The 22,284-nt window shown below is 32.2% G+C and overlaps 1 protein-coding gene across 10 annotated transcripts in view; it reads right to left on the minus strand.

The window, feature by feature from the left end:
• Positions 1-3,120: 3,120 nt before the first annotated feature.
• The window catches only part of LOC100169531 (protein sickie), a 70,493-nt gene continuing 51,329 nt past the window's right edge, over positions 3,121-22,284 (minus strand). For 6 of the 10 annotated variants that reach the window (XM_016800419.2, XM_016800417.2, XM_008191975.3 and 3 more), the window contains 12 exons: positions 8,840-8,923; positions 8,543-8,690; positions 8,308-8,450; positions 7,853-8,049; positions 7,616-7,784; positions 6,793-6,910; positions 6,521-6,720; positions 6,179-6,426; positions 5,662-5,808; positions 5,158-5,588; positions 4,811-5,082; positions 3,121-4,039 (listed from right to left, as the gene is read on the minus strand). In XM_016800419.2, the coding sequence (XP_016655908.1) occupies positions 3,935-4,039; positions 4,811-5,082; positions 5,158-5,588; positions 5,662-5,808; positions 6,179-6,426; positions 6,521-6,720; positions 6,793-6,910; positions 7,616-7,784; positions 7,853-8,049; positions 8,308-8,450; positions 8,543-8,690; positions 8,840-8,923 (2,262 nt within the window). In that variant the 3' untranslated portion in view covers positions 3,121-3,934. The remainder of the gene's footprint in view (positions 4,040-4,810; positions 5,083-5,157; positions 5,589-5,661; positions 5,809-6,178; positions 6,427-6,520; positions 6,721-6,792; positions 6,911-7,615; positions 7,785-7,852; positions 8,050-8,307; positions 8,451-8,542; positions 8,691-8,839; positions 8,924-22,284) is intronic. The other 4 variants (XM_016800420.2, XM_016800416.2, XM_029489021.1 and 1 more) reach the window with 3 other exon arrangements.

A 22,284-nucleotide genomic window follows, 5' to 3' on the forward strand; every position in this document is an offset into this window, starting at 1 on the left:
ATTTTGTTATTTCGTTGTAATTAAAAAACAAATAACTGTAGATACATGACAATTTCACTGAATGTTCATTTTTTATACACGATAAAATTTTGAAAATAATTTGACTCTTTTTGAGCTGTTTACGGACATTGTCAGTTTTAAATTTTTTTAGTTTTTTTTCTATAAATATCAATAAAATTTATTTGTTGGGTAAAAAAGTATGAAAATACACAGGCACAATTGTTTTTTATAAGCATTTAAATTTCGAATTTTGACAAAATATATCAAATTTAAAATTTAATAATTATTTTTAGTTAAAAATATATAAAATGTTCAACTTTTATGGCGAAGGATTAAAAATTTAAAACAAGGTTCCACGTAAATAGTTTATATATAAATTACTTTATTCACAATAATATCATCAAATATACTTAGTAATGTCATAGGCTGTTTGACCGTTTTCGCTCAGAATCATTTTTCTAATACAATGATATATCATTGAATTCAAATTTAACACCATCCATTACAGTGACCCACTTATAACCTACTGTACAGCAGAGCGACATCCACTTACCCACCTTTTTAGTCTTATTTTTCTATTTTTAATTTCGGTTATACAACTTATACAGGCTGCAAAAGAGACGTTGATGTATGATAATGTTGTATAGTTGTGTACAAAACAAAACCGATCTATTGTTCAATCTTTATTAGTAACTATTATTATAACAAAATGGTTTTATTTTTTTCTTTCTATATAATATTTTAAAATTTTTATCTTTGGGCCCCCCATTATGGGTTGGGGCCCTGGGCCCGTGTGTTTGACAAACGCAACACACCCGGCACCCGGTTATTGCGGCACTGAGTGGAGATAATAAGTGCTATTTTCAATTTATTATTTAACGATTAATTTATATTTTTTGGCTGCAAAACGTCCTATTTTATTTTAGATTCTGCAATGAGCGGAGCGATGAATGTACCTATTACTACAAAATTAATTCAACTTACATGATAAAATAAATAATAACAAAATATAAAATATCTATACTGACAAACCGTCTCCGCTCAGAATCGTTTTTCTTATACAATGATATTATATCATTGAATTCAAGTCTAATACAACCATTATACAATGACCCACTTGTAATCTACTGTACAGCAGAGCGACATCCACTTACCTGCTCTATTTTTTTACTTTTAATAAAGTAAATTAGTTTTAGTTATTACCTAGGTACCTACTTATGCAAATTAAAACTATTTTAGATTGTTTATCATTTTATTTATGTTTTTAGATGTTTCTTAAATGCTTACAAAAAGTACAAGCCTTATTATCCTATAAGGTATGCGAAAAACAAAAAAACTCCCTTATTATGCAATGTTCTACATCATTCAGTTTCAGTCAAGCCTGGTGAGTATTTTTACTTCATACTATTCATTATTGAGTAGTAACTTTGTTTCAAATCCACAAGGGTATAAGAAAAATTATTTATCTATTTAGAAACAAAATATATAAATATAAATTCAATATCACCTTCAGTTAATCTGAAGATATTTTGTAGTACTCCAAACACAAAAAAAGTACACCGTTTTGAACTTACCCCATTAATAAGTCCAATAATAACACAAATTCAAGAACAAAGTTATAATTTGCCAACTGATTCATATTATAATGGAGACGGTGTCTTGAATAATCAAAACATAGCAAAAAATAATATTTTTCCACATAACAAACAAATAGTGACATTACCAAGAAAATTAGAACTTAGCGGCTTTGAAATCTTAAATTCTTCACAACAAAAAGATAATAGTGAACAAAATGGGGACATACAAAAGTTGAATTATTCAAGCAATGGACAGAGTGAAAAATATTTTATTAGTAGGGATCCTAAAAAATTTCAATACAAAAATTATATTTCAAAATCAAACACAAGTAGTTTAAGTAATGTGTCTAGTGAAAAATCATATAACAGAAAAGAAATAAAAATTAACAATAGAAATATAAGTTCAGCTTATTTTAAAGACTATTCAAAAAAAGCAGAATTCCAAGTGTCAGATTTTAAGAAACCATCAATCATATTTACAAATAAAAGTAGTACTGTATTAAAACTAAGTTTAAGTGAACAGATTAAAAAAAATTCTTCACTTTTCAAAAAGAATATGTTAGTGAGTGAATCAATAACAAGCCCACCAATTAATATAAAAACGTCAAACCCAAAACAAACTAAATACAACAACCAGCAATCAACTCCAGAATCATGGACTAGGATAAATGAAACAATAAATGAGATTTCATTTTCTGATTTCGATAAGACATCACAAACAGAAACGATGACGAAACACAATCAAAGTAAGATCATGCATCATAATGAAATAGAACAAGATTCAAGTTTAGAGTATTACGATACACGGGAAAAAAATGCGAATAGTTGGAATATGGAATCACAAAATAATAACAGAGAAGATGATAGCATTTCAAGTATTAATTCTTCCCTAAAAGTCTCTAATGAGCTTAATTATTATGAAGATCCTCAAATATATGAGCAGAGTATGTCTCATTCAAGTTTACCAACATTTAGTGACACTATTTCATCAAATTCAATATTGAATTCTGATAAACTAGTCTCCATTCAACATCAATCTATAAGTTGGTCAGAAGAGAGTTCCAATGCAATTCATTATAAAGAAAACTACATAAAGCAAAACAATGGTAATGTAGTATTTAATGACACACTCTCGGAGGAGATACAATTTACATCAAAAGAAAATATATCCATGGTTAGTAATAAGCATTAAATATCATTCATTACAATATACCTAATCAGATATTAATTATTTAATTTTGTAGAGTTTTTCATCAGCAAATAACTCATCAATATTTTCTACAGCAGATAGTCTGGCATACATATAACATTTTATTGTGAGTGTAAAAAATATAATAAATTTATTTTTTAGTATTAAACATTAAAAAAAAAACAATACATTTTAGGAAAACTCCGAATAATTTGGAAAATTCTACGACACAGGAATCATAATAGAAAGTATAAGCGTCACATTTATTTTAGTAAAAACTAAAAAGTATAATTTATTTTGCTTTTATTAACAAATAAAAATTTGTACTACATGATATATATAAAAAAACATACAATATATTAATACAGAATAATATTGTTTATAAATACAAAAGCAATTTTTTATATTAACAATAACAGTATATTAAGCAAGGTAATTATCTACAGTTGTATTTATTAACAAGTAATAATAAGCAAATCAACTATAGTAAGAAAGCACCAGGAAATTTAGATTTAGTAAACAATTTTATAATTTTTTTCTTATCAACTAATAAAGATGTATTATTTTTTATTTTTATATCTGGAAACAATAAACTAGCAAATAACCAAAAATTAAAGAATTATAATCAATACAAAAATTCAGATTGATTTTACAGTTTTACAGAGAAAAATTATTGTATTCATTAAATTGTTACAAAAGTACATTTCCGGACGGTTTAAATAAGATAATATATTTAAATAAATAAATAATGTAATATTTTTGAAATATTTTTATGAATTGTAAAATTTATTTGAAAAATAATCATGACTGTCTTTGAGCATATTATATCTGTATTCTGTTTATATAGTGTAATAAAAATGTATTTAAAAAAACTTAAAAGGCAGTCATTTAGTCTTGTTAAATCAAAATTTATTGTCTGTGCCAAACTGAAATATTAAAAATATAAAAATAAATTGGTTTGTATAAAATGTTGAGCTTAGAAATATTTTATTTTTTCATTTTTAAGAAACAATATACTGCCACATATTGGGACATTTGGATTTATTATTATTTGGTAAACATAACGTCATTAGGACTCGATTACCAAAAGTAATACATTTTGGTAAACACAACTTAAAAACTATAATAAATTATAAAAATCACAAATAAATATATTTTATGAGTACATTCACAATGTTGCCAAAGTTCCATTACTGTTAGGCAAGCTCATGTCAGTGTCATTTTGAGGACTAGAGTAATTTGCAGCTTCTCGAAGAGTCATCAACATGTTTAACTAAATTTATGAAAAATGTATGTATTAATATAAGGTTCATGACAAATTAGTAATTATGATAAACAAACTAGGACTTTGTGCATTTATAATTTATCAAAAAACTTTAAAACTTCGATAAGATCTATAATTGACTATTCTTATTATGAAAGCATGTTTATCATAATTTTTAAAATGTGTTAGGTATATACCATTGGTTATACGGATAAGCCATCCTATTGTTAATATTATAAAATCAATGTACATTATAATAATATTCTATATTAAAATAATGAAATATCATTACATCAATAAAATTGAATTGTAAGCTACATACATATGTATTATCCACACTCCTATTTCCCTAGTTATATATAATTAAGAAAAAATGAAGTAACATTTACCATCTACAATTTAATTTTAACTTTTTGAATGAATTTACGCTTTTTATTTTAAGTGCAGTAGGTCTTGTGAATCCGGGCATCCAGTTAATTAGGACAATCAATTATTTATATTATGTAGGTATGTATGTAAATTATATATTGTATAAATAAATACATAACAATTATTTATATGTAGGTAATATTCTTGTCAAATAGGTAGGTAAAATACTTTACCCACCTAAAACTCATATTTGAGCTATTTTAAATGTCATTCTGTTTAATCCGGATTTAGAGTCCAGATCAGTGACCTTACTGTACTATATTTTAAATGTAATTAATATTAAAAACACAATGATTTTAAGCACATAAAGTCCCTGCTCTTATCACAGATAATAATCTATAACAACTATACCAATGGGTCATTATCCTGTTCTATGTCGTAGCCAACATCTTCTGGCCGTATTCTAATGAACGATTCTATGGTTTTATGCACTGCACTAGACCAAGGATAGGACTGAATGACAAATGAAGCTGGATCTTTCCAAGCTGCTCTTTTTCCATACAATCTAATGCCTTCACGAATCATGTCCATTACATATGGAACCAAAGAGTAGTTCCATAAATCTGAAAACCACGTTTGAGATGTTTCTAAATCCATTGGACACGAAACAAACAAAATAGGTCCTAAAATAAAAAATAAAAATTATTGGTATGTACATTATTTGTAAAAATAATACAATCTATTCTTGTGAAAATCACCTAATGTAACTTCAGATGAACTGTGGGTCTCGAGCAACTGATTCAAATGATTTCTAATTTCAGGGATCCATTCTACAATACGTTTTAGCTGCGCATTTCTTTGGCCAAGTCGACATTCATGTTCTACAAGCTTACGCCTCAGATGACGACCAAGGAATCCTTTCATTGGTTCCATGTGGTTGGCACAAAGTACCCATCTGAAGTTGTGATGTAATTGAAGACTAGTTGTTGAACATGTTGACTGGTTAATAGTTCCTATTATATACGGACATTTTGGACTTTGAAAACCATTGAACACATCTGGTAAAGACAACGCTTTATGTAAATTGTCTAAGATCACAACACATGGAATTTGGGAAGAGTCATTATCAGCTTGATCAGATATTTTGGACAAATATTGTTGCAAATCTTTATTATTTTTCTCATCAACACTAAAACAATATTTTAAATAATTTTTTATACAATGTATAAAATATTACAAATATTAACACTAATAAAACTAACCTGAAAGTAACTATAGTTGAAGAATTGCATTCTTTTCCCATTTTCATTACTAGGAACTCGGAAAGTTTATTCGATAAATAAGACTTGCCAGTACCGCTAGGTCCACATAATATTATTCTATGATGTTCACTTAATAAAGAAACATATCTAAAAATATGAAAAAAAAAAATACAAAATTATTTTGTTATTCTGAAAGTGCTTATAAACTAGCAAAATACTTATATAAATAAAAAGTTTTCTTCAAATTCAAATAAATAAGACTAATGCATGATCGATCATTAAACATTTATTGAATCAATAGTGAGCTAAAGGTCCCTTAAACATGATTTGTAGCCCATGCATGATTGGTCCATTACATTTTATTGAACCATTGAATTAATTTATATTTCATGCAACCCGGCATAAAACATAACATATTATGTCATATATAGTAAATGGATAAAGATAAGTTTTTATTTATGTAAGTATTTATTAAAACATGTTCAATTTATTATTATTCAATTAAATACAACTATACCTTTGGAGAATACTTTTTGGAATGAGGGTATCAAACGCTAAAGCGTCTAAACTTCCAGAATGCATTGCACCTTTGAGACAAATAGAAATATTTGAACCATTAGTCATACATTCATACGGGGACTTATCAGGAGACTTATATTCTTTAGTATTTGATATATATCGTATTATATCATCAACATGATAGCTCCATATTGAGTCAACACTAAGTCCCAATTTGGTCATCGGATCAATACGTTCCACATAATCCTTAAAAGAGTGAAAATGTTAAAAATGTTAATATTTTGTTCAAGAATAAAAGAAAAGAAGATACTATTATTTGTAATAAAAATAAGATTCTTACTTTGAATCCTTTAACAACAAGGTGGTCAACCATATCCCATTTTGATTTTGGTGAAATAGGTAATGCAGATATTATGCATGTTTTAGTCTTATTTTCTTTATATTTGTTGTAACTACCATGACTACCGAGGAACACGTTAAGTTGGACCAACATAGCGTCTGAATCTAATGAGGGTAATAACGCTTCTGTGCCTTCGTCACCTAATAAAAAACATATAAAATGTTAATAAACAATAAACATAAGTCTTATATATTTATTGGGAAAAAATTTACTTTGAGTGTGATTTGATATTGGTGGAGACTGTAATGAACTACAACTGGACTGAAGGGATTGATTTGTTACAATTTTTTGTAGTCTTTCATTGTCTTGTTTCAAATTCAACATTTCATCCTGTAAAAATATTTCAATATTGAAAAATACACGTAAGAGAAAGACAAAAACAATGTTAAGAACTATAATAGTTATCAATGTTAAATGTTCAAAGTTGGACTGGCCATCTTGAAAGGGTATTTGTTCATCATTTTTGGTATACTTTCATATGATGTCGGCTGGTCACTTCACCCCAGAACACATTATATACATTAATTTTTTTTTTTCGTACAGGAGCCTCTAAATGTCTTAATCCGGGCTTGATTGTAACTGAATTATTATATATTTTGATATTAAGTATTGTACTCGTGCACAATTTGACACAATTTGAATCAGTGTTTTTCTTTATAATGTTTGATGTCACAGGTTTTGTAACCAGTGTAGGGGCTACGCCCCAGTGGCGTAATTTGGGAGTCCGGAGTTGGATACCTGGATAGGTGGGATATCCCCTGTCTGGTAATAAAAACAGTCTGATGGGTCTCTTGTAGTAAATTTACTTTGGGTCTGTAGAAAATGTCTTAGTATTTGAGAATATACTCAATATAAATTCTATATTGAAAATAAAGTAAAACCAGTTAATATATCGAATGATTGAATTTTAGTTAGGTACGTATTTTTTTCAGGGCCAAATAAAACATTTTCTATTTGCCTGTTGGGGGCTCTTTTTTCCAAATCGCGGACTGGGCCTTTACGAGCCAGTCCGACACTGTAAATGTTATAACATACCCTCATTTTAATCACAGTGTCCTTTAAGGATTCAAGTTGGTGTGCTGAACTCAAAGCTTCTAATCTAATGTCGGTTAGAACGAGATCTTTTTCTCTGAGCTGTTTTCTCAGTTGCTCCACCATTTCTGGACTCGAGTCGTGTTCTGCTCGATCGCAATCGTACAAACTCCTAGAAATGTTAATAAAAAAACACAATAAGTAAAACAATTGACTAAACTCAAAATTTGAAACACGTACGTCGTTGACGAATGGCTGTTCTTAAATCCCAATCCGTTTGAGTGTGGAGTGTTGAGCATTGGCGATGACGGTGCAGACAGGTCAGATAGGAAAGCACTCTGATGGTTTCGGGCGATGTGAGCTTCTTCGGCATCTGACAACGAGTTGCTGCGATTCTTTTTAGATCGCGAGAACGCCTTGCTAAACGAGCTGCGTAGCTACAATTTCCAATTGAAAAATAAAACGTACATGTTATCACAAATTATATTATCCACCCAATGGGTTAATTTTCGCAGTTCAAAACCGGACGGTGTCAAAACAAAACAGAAAAACCAAACCAGAAAAAATTCCACATAGTTCCATTGAAGTATGGAAACATATAAAATATATAATACGTGTGTAAAAAAATTAGCAATGTACAGGTTTTTCTTTCTTTTTTTTAACAACAATCATCGATTAAAATCTAGTCGTCATACGGATATGTTTGGTCGTACCCATCCTCTTTTCTTCTTCTTGTCGGCCTCGGACTGCTGTGCCGAACTAGACGCGCTGCACGCCGACGACAGGGAATTCAAACTCGAAACCGAATCTGTCGACAGTTGACGTGAAATGTTATTACCTAAAGATGACACAGAAGGGATGTTACACGACACTGATAATTCGGCGGTCTGCAGGGCGGATCACCGAAAGAACGAGTAATAATTCACATACCAGTGCTAGAATCGGCAACGGAATTGATCGTGTGCCGCCTTTGATGGTTGTTGCTGCCGCCGCCATTCGCATGAATCCCCCCTGAATCAGTGGCACCCTGTTTTCTCAACATCTCGACCGTTTGACGCAGTTCGTGGAGCTCGTGATCCTACGCAGAGAAATAAGCAGCCGGTCCAACGATTAATAATACTTAATTAATACGAACGCATTTTTTTGTTTTAATAATATTATTATTGTTTGAAATTTATATAAATCAGAATTTATTGTGAGGGTTGAAAATTAATCAAATATATTTACCTTTTTCTCAGCCGTGGCGGTCAACTGTTGCAGCCTCTGAGTCATGTTCGATAAAGACTGCTCGAAAGCAGACACCACGTGCGCCTGTAGAACAAAAACAAACAATACTGATTATGAATAAATTATTATTCATAGAAAAAAGTCTAAAATAATAATAATGCCCCGATTACGATACGAGACAATAACACACCCCTATGTGGTCAATACACCATCTATGAATACGGATATACGCGAGTTTGACGAGCATAATATTATATAACGGGTTGTACCGTTTTAAATAGGTACTTTTGCGTATTATAAATTCGAAAATTGAATCAAATATATTATTCACAATTTCAAAGGATACCTATCATACATTCATAGTTCATACAACAATGTACCCATATGGCTATAGTAATAATAATATGTATCAATTATTGATAGTAAAATATGTCTAATTAAAGTGGGTACATTAATGTAATTTATTTTCACCTAATATAAATACGCAGTTTGTCGATAGTAGATTAGGAATGTACCAGTAGTTGGAATGATATACATGGTAGGTAAACAATAACATAACTCATAAGTCATAACATACACGTAAATAATACACGTACCTGTAGGCTATAATTATAATATATAATATTTGTTGGATTATAATAATATAATAATTGCAGGAATTCGAAACACAAATTATACGGTTTTAGTAATACCTTAATTTTGAGTATAATAATATTTTTGTACATTCACCGTTATAATATAGTAACATCTAGACAAGACGTCTAGACTTATACACAATTGCAACAATTACATTCGAAATCGTCGTTTAGCCTGCAAGAACAATGATCGATAGGTTTTTAATGTTTATTCGCTCTAGTTGCATTCCGTTTCGACGCGAACTATTACTACAATACTACATACACATTGACGATGACGATGATTTTATTATTATTTATGCCGTCGAATTTATAGGATGAGTAATTCAAAAAACAATATATAGGTCAGAAAATACTCCAAACAACATTGATATATTAGGTATATTATTTCACATTGAATACTACAGCAGCAAGAGGAACCGAAGAAAACGAATAAATTGTCGTTCGCCTTCGCACCCAACCTCAGTTGGCGGATTACCAGTTAATATAGTAAGTTATTACTCATTACCGGTTGATTTCATTCACACAGACTAATCCGTGGCCCGGTCCGTGACACCCTATAAGACCTCCATTTTCAAGTATCAATATACAACTACTCTCTCTGGACACAGGCCGAACAGACCACAGTCCACAGTTTACGTCGAGTTGACAACTTAGGCCTGTATCTGCGTCGAACAGAAACACAACGGTGTAACCGCCTTTACTCGGTATTATATAAACGTTATGATTATTTTTATTCTGACGTTTAATCTAAAAAAAAGGAATTACAAACGAACGACAATCAATGCGATAAAATAAATAAACAATTCCGACAGAAGCAATTTTTTTTTGGATTTAGGTCAATAAAATAAATTGTCGCATCTGAAGACTTCGGTTTAGTATGCATTGTGTGTACAGGTTGTTCATCCAAATATTGTTACAGACTTAAATGTTGTTACTTTAATATTGTTACACAGTTACACAGTACACCAAACACAGAGCGATTGCAGAGTCGAACAATAAAATTTGAGATTATATAGAAAGATAGACTGTGTTATTTGTCGGTCATTATGTAAATATTATGCGAAATAAGTAATAGCCAATAACAATTGTAATATATTATGAAATTGATGAAAATTGATTTGATTGACTAACATAATATAATTAAATCCTAAATTTGGGTTTACCGGTACTCGGTATATTTTACTCTTTAGGTGGCACACGCACGGTCATTTATAATAATATTATACAATAGTTATGGCGAGTAGGTATTACGTGGCTTTTTCGTCGGGAATCATTATTTAAAACCCGAAAATATTTATAATATAATATAATTTTGCACAATCAAACTAGTGTATCATCCGCAACTGTTTTAAATTTCTACTGTTTAACGTTTTAATTATTATACTATTTATATTGTATACAAGTATTTTACATACATACAGTATCATACACGATGGCGAGGTATATAGGTTTCGAGGGGGGGGGGGGGGAGTTCGGGCACGAAAACACTAGGCGCAACTGTGTTCTACACTTCTTTCTACCATCGAGTATTATAATATTATAGTAATGATATAGTATACTCTCTAATGTCTAATAAAATAGTAACGATCCTTCTCGTCCATTACTAAATATCAGACCTATCTTCAAATCTCGAACACCGCCGCAGAGCGGAACACTTGAACCGCTTCTATTTTTAAAGCACTACTCTCGATGGCTGGATGACGCATAAACTAATTTATATGTATATAATATTTATAATACTAATATACCTATAGGAGGTACTGCGTACTGCTATATTTTATAATATTATAATCATACACATATCGTAAGACGAAAACGTTTTATCACTTCTATAGTTCTACTTCTACATACCTAATATCTTATCAAATACCATAATGAGTAATTAGATTTTGGTTTGGTCGTCGTTAGAGTGGAAATATTTCCGTCTCGGGGCGGCAATGTTGTCGGTGGGGTCGATATGTATATTATTATTATGGAGAGTGAGTCTCAGCATCCGTCCCTAGTATAATTAATATATCTAATAACTATGTAATAACCCTATAATATTCCAAATAAATATTATATCTAGTCTGCTCTCTAGACTTTCGGACGATGGTGTGTTTTAACATATAAATATATAATATCAAAATAACATTTATTATCAATATATTTATATGCATATCTATTATATTATATAATAGGCTGTATAGGCACTGGAGTGGAGTGGGAATTGTGTATTTGTGTCTCAACAATATCGAACGACGAAGAGCACAAACACAATCCACACCACGCTGAAAACTATTTCGAAAGAGATACAAAATTTATTATAAATCCTCGTAATAGTGATATTAAACACAGTTACTGCGGTAGATAACTTGCCTAGAACAGCAGAACATGCCTAGATCTTCCGGACGCAAAGTTTCAATCGAGTGATATTATTATAATATCACACGCTGTGCCGGTCGATTAATGAAGAAAAAAACCAGCTGGAATATCGCGCTGACAGAGCAATAATATGCAATAATTAGAAAAATATTTACCCGAAAGGCGAGATAGGTTGCCTAAAAGCCTATCCCCAAAAGTTACCGCCTAAACCAAAATACACGTAAATATAATATATTATAATATGTGTATAGGTGTGGAATGGTAAGTCCAACGGACACGGTCCTATATTATATTTTATTACGCGGAAACGCGAGCGCAAAAATATAATAATAATAAACATTACGTTGCACAAGTAGAAGAGTAATAGAAAAATATTTTTATTGTTTACTGTAGTCGTAGTAACTAGTAGTCGCTGTCGATCGTTCTGAATCCGAAACAAATCGGAACGACAACACCACAGACTGTCATCACAAACATTGCACACACCTGTGACGGACGAAAATCGGCACGGACGGATTTACAACACGCGGGAAAATATACTTGTACCTGTATAATACAGAACGAGTAAATAAAGCGGCATAGATTTCTAACAAGCGGAGAAGCGTTTTCACAAATAATTTTATGCGAATGTAATATAATACGATAGGAAAAAAAACAAAACAAAACAAAAAACAGAGTTTCGACATCCACGAGTCAAAGCAAATACACGATTCACAACAACTGTTTTTGTTATTTAAACCGCCCACCCGTCGCATGATAAATAATACTATAAGTACACAACATCGCACATCGAGCTGCGATACGCGGAAAAAAATTTTAAAACGCAAATAGTTTAATTTACTCTCGCACAAGTAAAAACGTCGTCTCTGCTGTATTATTATTATTATTTTATGCGAACACGATAATATTATATAATATTATGAATATACACCATCCATCATCTGCAGTGGTATTCCCACACGAGGGCGTTCATTTTTTTTTTTTTTTTGGGGGGGGGGCAGGTTCCCACACCAATCAATGGGGTCCCTTTATTTGTTATTAAACAATATTTGTTCTAAAAACATCATAAAAAGTTCCACTCTAGCCTCTAATACTATATAGATCACCCAAAACCCCCAATATCTAATATTTATTCAATTTCTTTCCGGGACAACCCTCGTCGTCGCATAAAACGAAATTTGCCACGTGACCTCCTAAACAATTAAAAATATATACATATAGGTATAAAATATATAATCTAACACGATCAACTGAAGCAGTAAACGAGTGTCAATAGAAGCCACCCACTCCATTTACGGCATGCAGTTTGTATAGTAACCTCACGCCGAATTTAGGAATTCTTTTTAATTTTACAAATTATACATTTTCTATGTTGATTTATTTTTAGTTAAGACTATATTAAAAAAAAATGTTTACCGAACTATTTCGTATATGTACCTATATATATACGAAATATATATATATACAAACTGAAGATCGAACAATTAACTCTATATAAGCCATCGCGGTGATCGCCATAAACTAAACCTAACTTAAATAAATGTGTACATCTCAATAATTTAACATGACGTAGTGTGTGCTCAATTGTTACCATCATATTATGCGTCAGGAATATTGTTGGGCATTTTGTTCTCCAAGAAGAATCGTCATCGAACTGTATTCAATTAAAAATGTGTTGTCGCCAGTGTCGGTAATAGCACAGAACAATAAATGGTAATAGCCGCGCGGTGCTCTTTGATCCGCCGACCAATTAGAACACACATGCGCATCCCTAGTATTCAGAGTAAGAATTTCAGACATTACTTCTTTCATCTATTTGTCACGTGAAAATGGCATGTCAGCATATGACCTGTTATATTATGTTGCATAGGTTATAATGTTTGATTTGCGAAAACCACACCGTTATAATTGACGGTTCCGTATATGCAGTGTCGTTCTCGGTTTTCTTGGAAAAAACCTCGGTTGGATATTATACGATAGTATACGACCGTCAGTTGGGCTAGATTTAATTACCGAGCTGAAAGACGGTTACCAAAAACGGGAGTCGATCGATGGAATTACCACCCCATAGTCTTAATCGCATAAAGTATATCCGAATTATTATAGTTGGCCACGTTCGATGAACCAAGTTCTAACCGTTCCTTAGTTCCTGTGGGGATGCATAATTTCACTTGCACAACAAACAATAACATAATTTCGTTCATTACGTCAGGAAAGAAAAACAGAAACTATTCAAACCAACGACGGCGGCACAAATGACATCTCATATAACGTCAATAACTCTGAGAAGATAATCGTGCTCGGAATTAATATTATATATTATTTTGAAGCGTCCTCCAGTATTTACTCTTGCCGTTTAATATAGACACGACGCTGACAAGTATCAATAATAATAATATTATGATGACGAATGACGATGACTATTGATCACTATATTATTATAAAACCACTACTGCAACAGCATTAAACAATAAGTACCTATAAAAGGCTATAAATTATTATTATATATAGTTGATCCGACTGAATGTCATGATATCGCGTGTCTTCGTCCGACCGCGCGGAGTGAATCCTCCATTTTTCAGCTGCCCACGACTACCTTTTACTATTATTATTATCATTCATTACGCATTCCCGCGCGGCCAATTTCCTGTTTTAACTGTTTAAGGCACACGCCACACGCGAGCTGCTGCTGCTACGGATTCAACGTATATACCCTATACGCAAAAATATACATAATATAATATAGGTGATGGTAGTAAAATATGTTATTATACAAATAGGTAATACTCATAATAGTATATTATAATATTAACAAATTACATTATCCTTATCAATTATCACATGTACGATCCATCAAAACGAACGAAAAGGGCTAGTTGATTTATACGAAGCAATTTTTCTTTCGAAACGGGGAAGTAATAAAGAAGGTAGGAATCTACAATAATAATAATAATAATAATAAACGCAGGGACACGCGGGTGAAAACTATTTTTTTTTTGTTATGTATGTACGTTTTCGTGTGTCCGATTCATTAATTTTCAGCTACGGCTTTCTAATTTTCCAGCACTTTCTCTCCCCGTGCCGGCGTCAATTTTCTCGCGATAAAAATCGTTATCATTAAATAGTTATTTCCACCGATGTGGAACGCGCAACGGACACGGACACCCGCCGACCAAGTAATATGCCGAATACATAATAAAATATTATTATAATATTATTATTATTATGTAAGAAGAAGACGTGTTTAGTTGCAATATTTATAGTGTAGTGACGTGCCGCGTCGCCTCGAAAAGCATATTATGTCAGGCGTGATAAAAAAAAATTGTAATTACAAAAAATTAAAATTAAAATTATTCAGAACGACGACGATACGATCGATAAATAACAATAATAATACACGTCATGTACTATATTATAGTAATATGTATAACAAATATATGATTTCAAAACGATATTTTATATAACGCGGGTTTTTTTTTTATAATAAACTTATTATATACGCACGACTCGCACAATACTCCATAATATATATGTTATGACCGCTACGGCCACCACGACGATGTTTGTTGTATATTATGTTATAATATTTCGTTGGTCTCTCTTATCGATCGTGTACGATACTGAATTAAATTTTTATTATATATATATATATATAAATTATAATATATGAAGTATAGCGCGTAGAGGAGCTGTGCTTTGACATGTCTTTTGAAAAAAAACTTAAAAAATAAAAGATTTCGTTTTACGATACCATTGTTGTTTTGTGATAGACCATTATTATCGTACGGCATTAATGACGTATAATATTATTATTATACTATAGGTGTATAAAATAAATGAAGTTAGATTTTATCGGAAACATAACACGCGCAGTACTTACCAATATATATATTGTATGCACCTTAGAATTTAATTAAATCGCACAAGGAATTATACAAGACATTGTTTTTGTCGATAAGTTCGCGATGGAAATATGATAATTTAAAATTATATAATACATATTTAATTATATATATATACCACGTATATATCATTGTACTGCAGTCTACAAAATAATACATAAAATAGCGGTGTTCAAATTAAAAAAAAAAAAACTAACGCGGAAATACGGACTAGTAATATTAGTATAGTTTAATAACAATCAATCATACCAAACGGGCCCAGAACAAATTTAATAATAGTAGTATATTATTTAACTCGCCTCAACGTAAATATGATAGGTTAATAAGTGATAGGTATATGATAAGTGATAACTATTAAAAAGTCGTTCCATTGTTATCGAATAGTTTTTGCCCGTATACGATCAATACGGATAACAAACGATTAAACAAAGAAATACTAAATGGGTATCTATTTGGTTGGTAGACAAGGTACATATAAGACCGATGCTGAGCTTTTAATAGTCATTGGTCGATATTAACAACTAAAACGTTTCGTCCGACTTTTTAATAGAAATAGGTAGATTTGTAAATATTTTTAAATTTGTAATCTATTATTATTCACAAAAAACGAATTCATTGTTATACTTAAGAGTGTGTACGATACAGCTATACATACGTACTATAATATTATATTAAAATTAGACAGATTTATAGTTTTATATATCTGTGATTAGTCACTGTTTCGATTTAGATTATTATTTTTATTTTTAACGAGTAACTAATAATTATAAAATTTGATTAGTGTATCAGAAATTAATATTGAAAACGTTATTAGCAGTTGTTAATAATTTACAACCATAAAAATCACGTTGTTTCAAATTTGAAGGCAATAATATATTATACTATATAAAATATAACCGATTAATTTCAGACTGCGATAATATTATTAATGTTGTAGAACAGATCAAGTGTCATATTTGATTTAGTTATTGGTTTATTGCTTGCATATTATAATATTTACATATTGACATATTATTATACACTACACAATTGTACACGATAGAATGATTTTTTACTTTATTGATAATTAATTATTTTGATTTCTATACGTCACAAATGCGGCGATTCGTCGCGGAATAAAAAAATTACCGTCCGTATCATACGCGAGGCTTGTACTATATTATTGTGTAGTATGCAGTTCAAACTGAATAATCAAGCAAATCGATTGTCATTAGACGACACTGCCTTATTTGTAATGAAGTGATACCTTCGAAGTTTGAATACAACATTGAAGATTTTTAAAAACCAAAAGCGTTCATTTGCCACACTTTAATCAAACAACTTCACATAAATGTAAATTTTTTTCCAAATACCCAATACCTCATAATATATGCAATAACATGTATATTATTTTACAATATATTATAATAATAATCATTTCAGGTATAATGTACCCACTTATGTGTGACTGGAGTAAATTAAATCATAATTGGTGTTCTTTTCGTGCTTTTTTTCGTGCAAGTTCAGAATAATTAATGAAAAATGATAAAACGTTTTACTATTTCCAATGCGACACTACGACTGCAGCTACTGCTAATAAATAATATAAAACACAATTCCCTATAATATATATGTATAACTCTTTAAATAAACGTAGTTAATTTTATTTATTTCGTACCTTTCATGCTTATTCACATTCATGGTAAGTATGTACCTATTTCGAAATGGCTCTATACATGTACATACAGAGACCACTCCTACATACAGGGTGAACGCGAACGTATCAGGCCATAATATAATAATCGATTAAAAAAATTAAAAATTAACCTAATAATAATAAATGCATTATAATCTAAGGGTTAGGTACAAAGTACTTAATATTATACTATTTAAAATCAAAATGTGATGCTATTCAAGTCTAAAAGAAAATAATTTGGAGCGTTTGAATATATTTTGATAAACTCATAGAAATATAAAGGTAGCTGCCACTGATTAAATACATATATGTTGTATTATGTTACTGTAAAAAATAATACTTGATAATTTTAAACAGATTCGGTCGAGTCGTCGAAAAGGAACTCAAAAGTACAATTTATTCTGACTAATGCTACAATTTTTGGTACACCTAAATGGCTAAATCTAATAAAATGTTAGATTTAATTTTTTTTTGATGCGACAAAATAATATTGTAGTAAATAATTAAATGTTGAATTTTTAATTTTAATTTAAGTTTATATACACTCCTACAAGGTTCTTACTTCCTAAATCCTACGTTTACCATTTTTACATTTTAAAACATTTTACACGCGTCACATAGAATAAAAATAAATTGTTATCGATGAGTCTAAATAATAACCACAGTCAGAACTGATTTAGAATATTATTGTGATAATGATCGTTTTAAAATGTAGTAAAAATTAGTCGGCTCGGGTATGAGTAGAATGCGCCCGTGAATCGCAACAATAGTCATACGTTTTTTATATCTATAAAACGCGTTTAGAAAATATAACTGATAATCGATAGATAACAATAATGATCCAAGTCCTCTTTATTATAACACCTGACGTCCGACCGTTATAAATGTAGTAGTGAATAAATAATAATACATATAAATAATAATAATAGAATATAATATTATACGCGAACGATAAATCATTTTCGAATTTTCACCGATCCAAATATTGTTATTGACGTGCCGCTGCACGTGCGAAGTATCTTTTATTCAGACAGCATCAATTTATACATTACTCGGACGACGTGTTTGTACAATCGCCAGTTATTCTTCCCAATCGAAGCGAACACAAACAACATTCGACAAGAATAATAAGACTGATTAAAATAACACAAATTCGAATCGTTTAACATCCGACAGATTTGCACAATAACTGACCTACAAATTAGTGCGCGCAGTAGTTGAGGAGCTAATGAATTGGTCGATGATAACACGACACACTTTTTAGTGTACACGTCTGATATACTAACAGCAATAATTATAATTGTTCGTTTTTTAATAATAATAAATTAACCTATAGCGTGGGCATCATCAATGATGAAAAAAAAATACCTTTATTCGACACAATATGATATATTATTGTACATTTTTACGGACCTAAACAGACGTCGAAACGCGCGTGCGAGTGTATTTTATATTATAAATATTATCTATAAGTAATCGACGGTTCGTCGTACGTGTATTTTTTTCTATGTGCAATAATATTATGAACATTTGATTAAAAAACGGTTCTTTCCGACGATTGAAACGACAACAATTTCGTAGCGTAGGTATAGGTATATAGCCAATAGTAATTTACGTCATTATTCATAATAATTAATAAATAATAATAATATAGAGGTAGATCTAAGATATACATACAAATATAAAATAGTAATAATTAATGCAATTATACATAATAGTTATTAGGTATGATAATATAAGTATAGGCGCATAAATAAAAAAATAAAATCGATTATAAATGCGATATTTTATAGTGACATTATCGCGGTCGGTATCTGTCTTTATTAAGATTTTGATACAATGCCAACAAATTTTCATTCAGAATAATGTTACCCTAGACACGACATGTCGCATATTATCATACGATATACCAACCGACCGACCGACAATGATGGCTATCACGCGTTGAGTGGTTGGAACGAGGACGGACTGACAATTGATGGAATACAAAAACATAATAGCGAAATCATTGGCTTTGAAAAAATAAGAAAAGCAATTTAAATCATAGGTACAATAAACCCGTGAAAATAATAATAATAATAATGCACACTATTACACAAATGCATGTCATATATACATCACTCGTAACAACATTTTTTATCATTGTGTGCGGAAGGCCCCTTATATACAATAAAAATTAGATTTTCACGCTTTTTACGTGTTCGGTATTTATATTAACATATTATATGTTGCATCATTGATTACTCGTTACTGGTATTAATAATCAATGGTAGCACATAGTGGTGGACGGATTTCCGGAAAAAAAAATAGGATCGAAAATAACTATGGCGACAGGTGTCCTGTACCGGCTCGATCATCGGATTTGACCTCGGGGGGGTATAAGGTAAACCATTATTATGATTTGTGTAGGTACACCAGAACCCAGATCGCTGCCGGAGATTTCGCTAAGAAGACGACCGACAAAATGTACAGAACGTGTCTGTGCATAAGAGGTGACAAAAATGCACAGACCATCGTCAATGGTAAATAGTTGACCTTGTGGAACCTTGTGATACCACCATAAACACATATTAATATATGGACCACGCACCACCACCCCCATTCACTGCTATTATAGGTCACCAAGTGCCATTGTGCCAACATTGTTTAGAGAGAGAGAGACAGGTATTTCAATATCTGTGACTATTGTGATGGGATCTAAAATGTATATGGTATATTTTTCTGTCTTTCTGACAATATTTTGGCCTTCTCTCTGCCATCTTTATGGCTACTAACGGCGCCGATATGGCGGGAAATCGAGTGGCACACCTATCGTCGCTTAATCACAATCGATTGCAATTTAAAAAAAAAAAAATAATACTTAAATGTACTCCGATTCGGTTTTCTTTTAGCAAGTCAGATCAGTTATATATATTTTATTAATTAATTTTCACCTTTTCGGTGTTGTCCGACGACGCGGATCCAAAGTCGGCACAACTCTTGGGTCTCCGGCGCGTGGCAATTTCCCACCAGGGCACGTCGGACGGCAGAGGAGGCAGCGCGGCGGCTGCCCCGGCGCACGACTTGGGCCTGAGGCCGGCGTACAACTGCAGCTGCTCGCAACCGACGTGCTCGCTGACCGGTTCCAGGTGTAAGCCTACGGCCGCGGTGGCCGCGCGCCGCCGCTTGTGGCCGACGTAATGGTGCGGCCGGCGGACAGTGGCGAAACCGTCGTGCACCGCGGTGGACGCCGGATCCGCGGCCACGGCGGTACGACCGATCGTGTTGTTGTGATGATGGTGGTTGTTCCGATGCTGGTACATCATCGCTGTCCACTCGATATAGTGCTCGACGTACGGTTACGATGCGATTGCCGGTGAGGACGCGCAGTGATCACTGACTGATACGCGGTATGTCACTGCGGGACGATACACGTGCTCGCGCCGGCCGACCGGACTGGACTGAAGCGACGACTGCGGCGTGCGACTACAGCCGTGCGGCACGAGGCGCGCGCGCGCACGCTGCCGAACAACACGCGGCGACGGATGGCGCGGAACCCTTAAATGCGACGACCCGACGACCGTACGGTATGGGAACACCGACCCTACAGTGTTGTTGTTGTTGTTGTGAATTATTATTTCTAATCACAAATACCTCGTACACTAGAATACTTTTTTTAATTCTTTTTCTTCATAATATATTCAATAATATATTCAATAATATACTCATATTATCATAATAATGTGTTTATTTGTTTGTGATTCGTTTTTCGTTTCAGTCGGGAGAGACAAAATTTTCAAGATAAAAAGTAATTTAAAACGCAGAGAAACACTTTGAAGTGTTGAAGACGCAGGTGCGCAAGTGTACGTAATGTAGGCGGTAATTATTTACGCACGTCTGTAAGTAAGTTGGAATCGCCGACCGAACGCGCCACAGTGTGACCAGCCGAGACTGGTCCGAAAGAAGTAAGTTCACGATAATAATTATAATGTATTACACATTTACACGATGTTATGTCGACGTGCTTAAAAAATAAAAACGAAAACAAACCGTAATGACCGTCTATTCGATGCGAACACACGCGACAATACGTTCTATAGTAATGACTGCATTATTATTATAATAATAATATACACACACGATAATAATAATAATAATATTATGTAAACCAATACGCCGCCGCCTCATCAATTGGCTCGCGCGTGTGATGTGTTTGTGTGTCAAGGGAAGGGCCCAGTGGGGGGGGGGGGGTCGTTAACTCGTTAATCGTCGAGCCCGGACTCCTGTTATAAGCGGTATACTAATATATAATATGCGGTTATTCAAAGGGACGGCCCGGATATGGTCGTATCGTACTATCTCGATTCCCGAGGATGGACCACATCCGACATCCGTATACAATAAATTCGCGAATAAGTCCTCGTAGCTTTGAAAAAAAGTGTAATAATAACAGCACTATTAAAAATTCACCCAAGCCAAATTACTTCGATATTATATAGGTAGAAATAATTAATAATGACGAATCGAATGCAATTCGAAGAGCGTACGGGTTTTTTTTTCAAAGGAGAAATTAGAAAACCTCCCGGCCTATATAATTCAAGCACACATCCAACTCAACGTATAGCTAGTACGCCATCAGGTACGACAGAACGATAATTAATAATAATAATTAATGTATTGTTTTTTTGAACGCTTTCTGAACCCCGTATTCGCATCATACCTATCGTTTCCCGGGGCAGATCGTCGACGTAGACGTTTGGATTATTTTATTATTCGATTTGTTTTTAAATTAAGCGTTCTCGGCGTTCTAATCAAGACATTATATGACGTAATCGTAATGAGTATTCTGACAGTCGAATGGCCATAATCTTGATGATGGGATTTAAT

The sequence above is a fragment of the Acyrthosiphon pisum genome, chromosome A2 (assembly GCF_005508785.2).
Source record: "Acyrthosiphon pisum isolate AL4f chromosome A2, pea_aphid_22Mar2018_4r6ur, whole genome shotgun sequence".
Lineage (NCBI taxonomy): Eukaryota > Metazoa > Arthropoda > Insecta > Hemiptera > Aphididae > Acyrthosiphon > Acyrthosiphon pisum.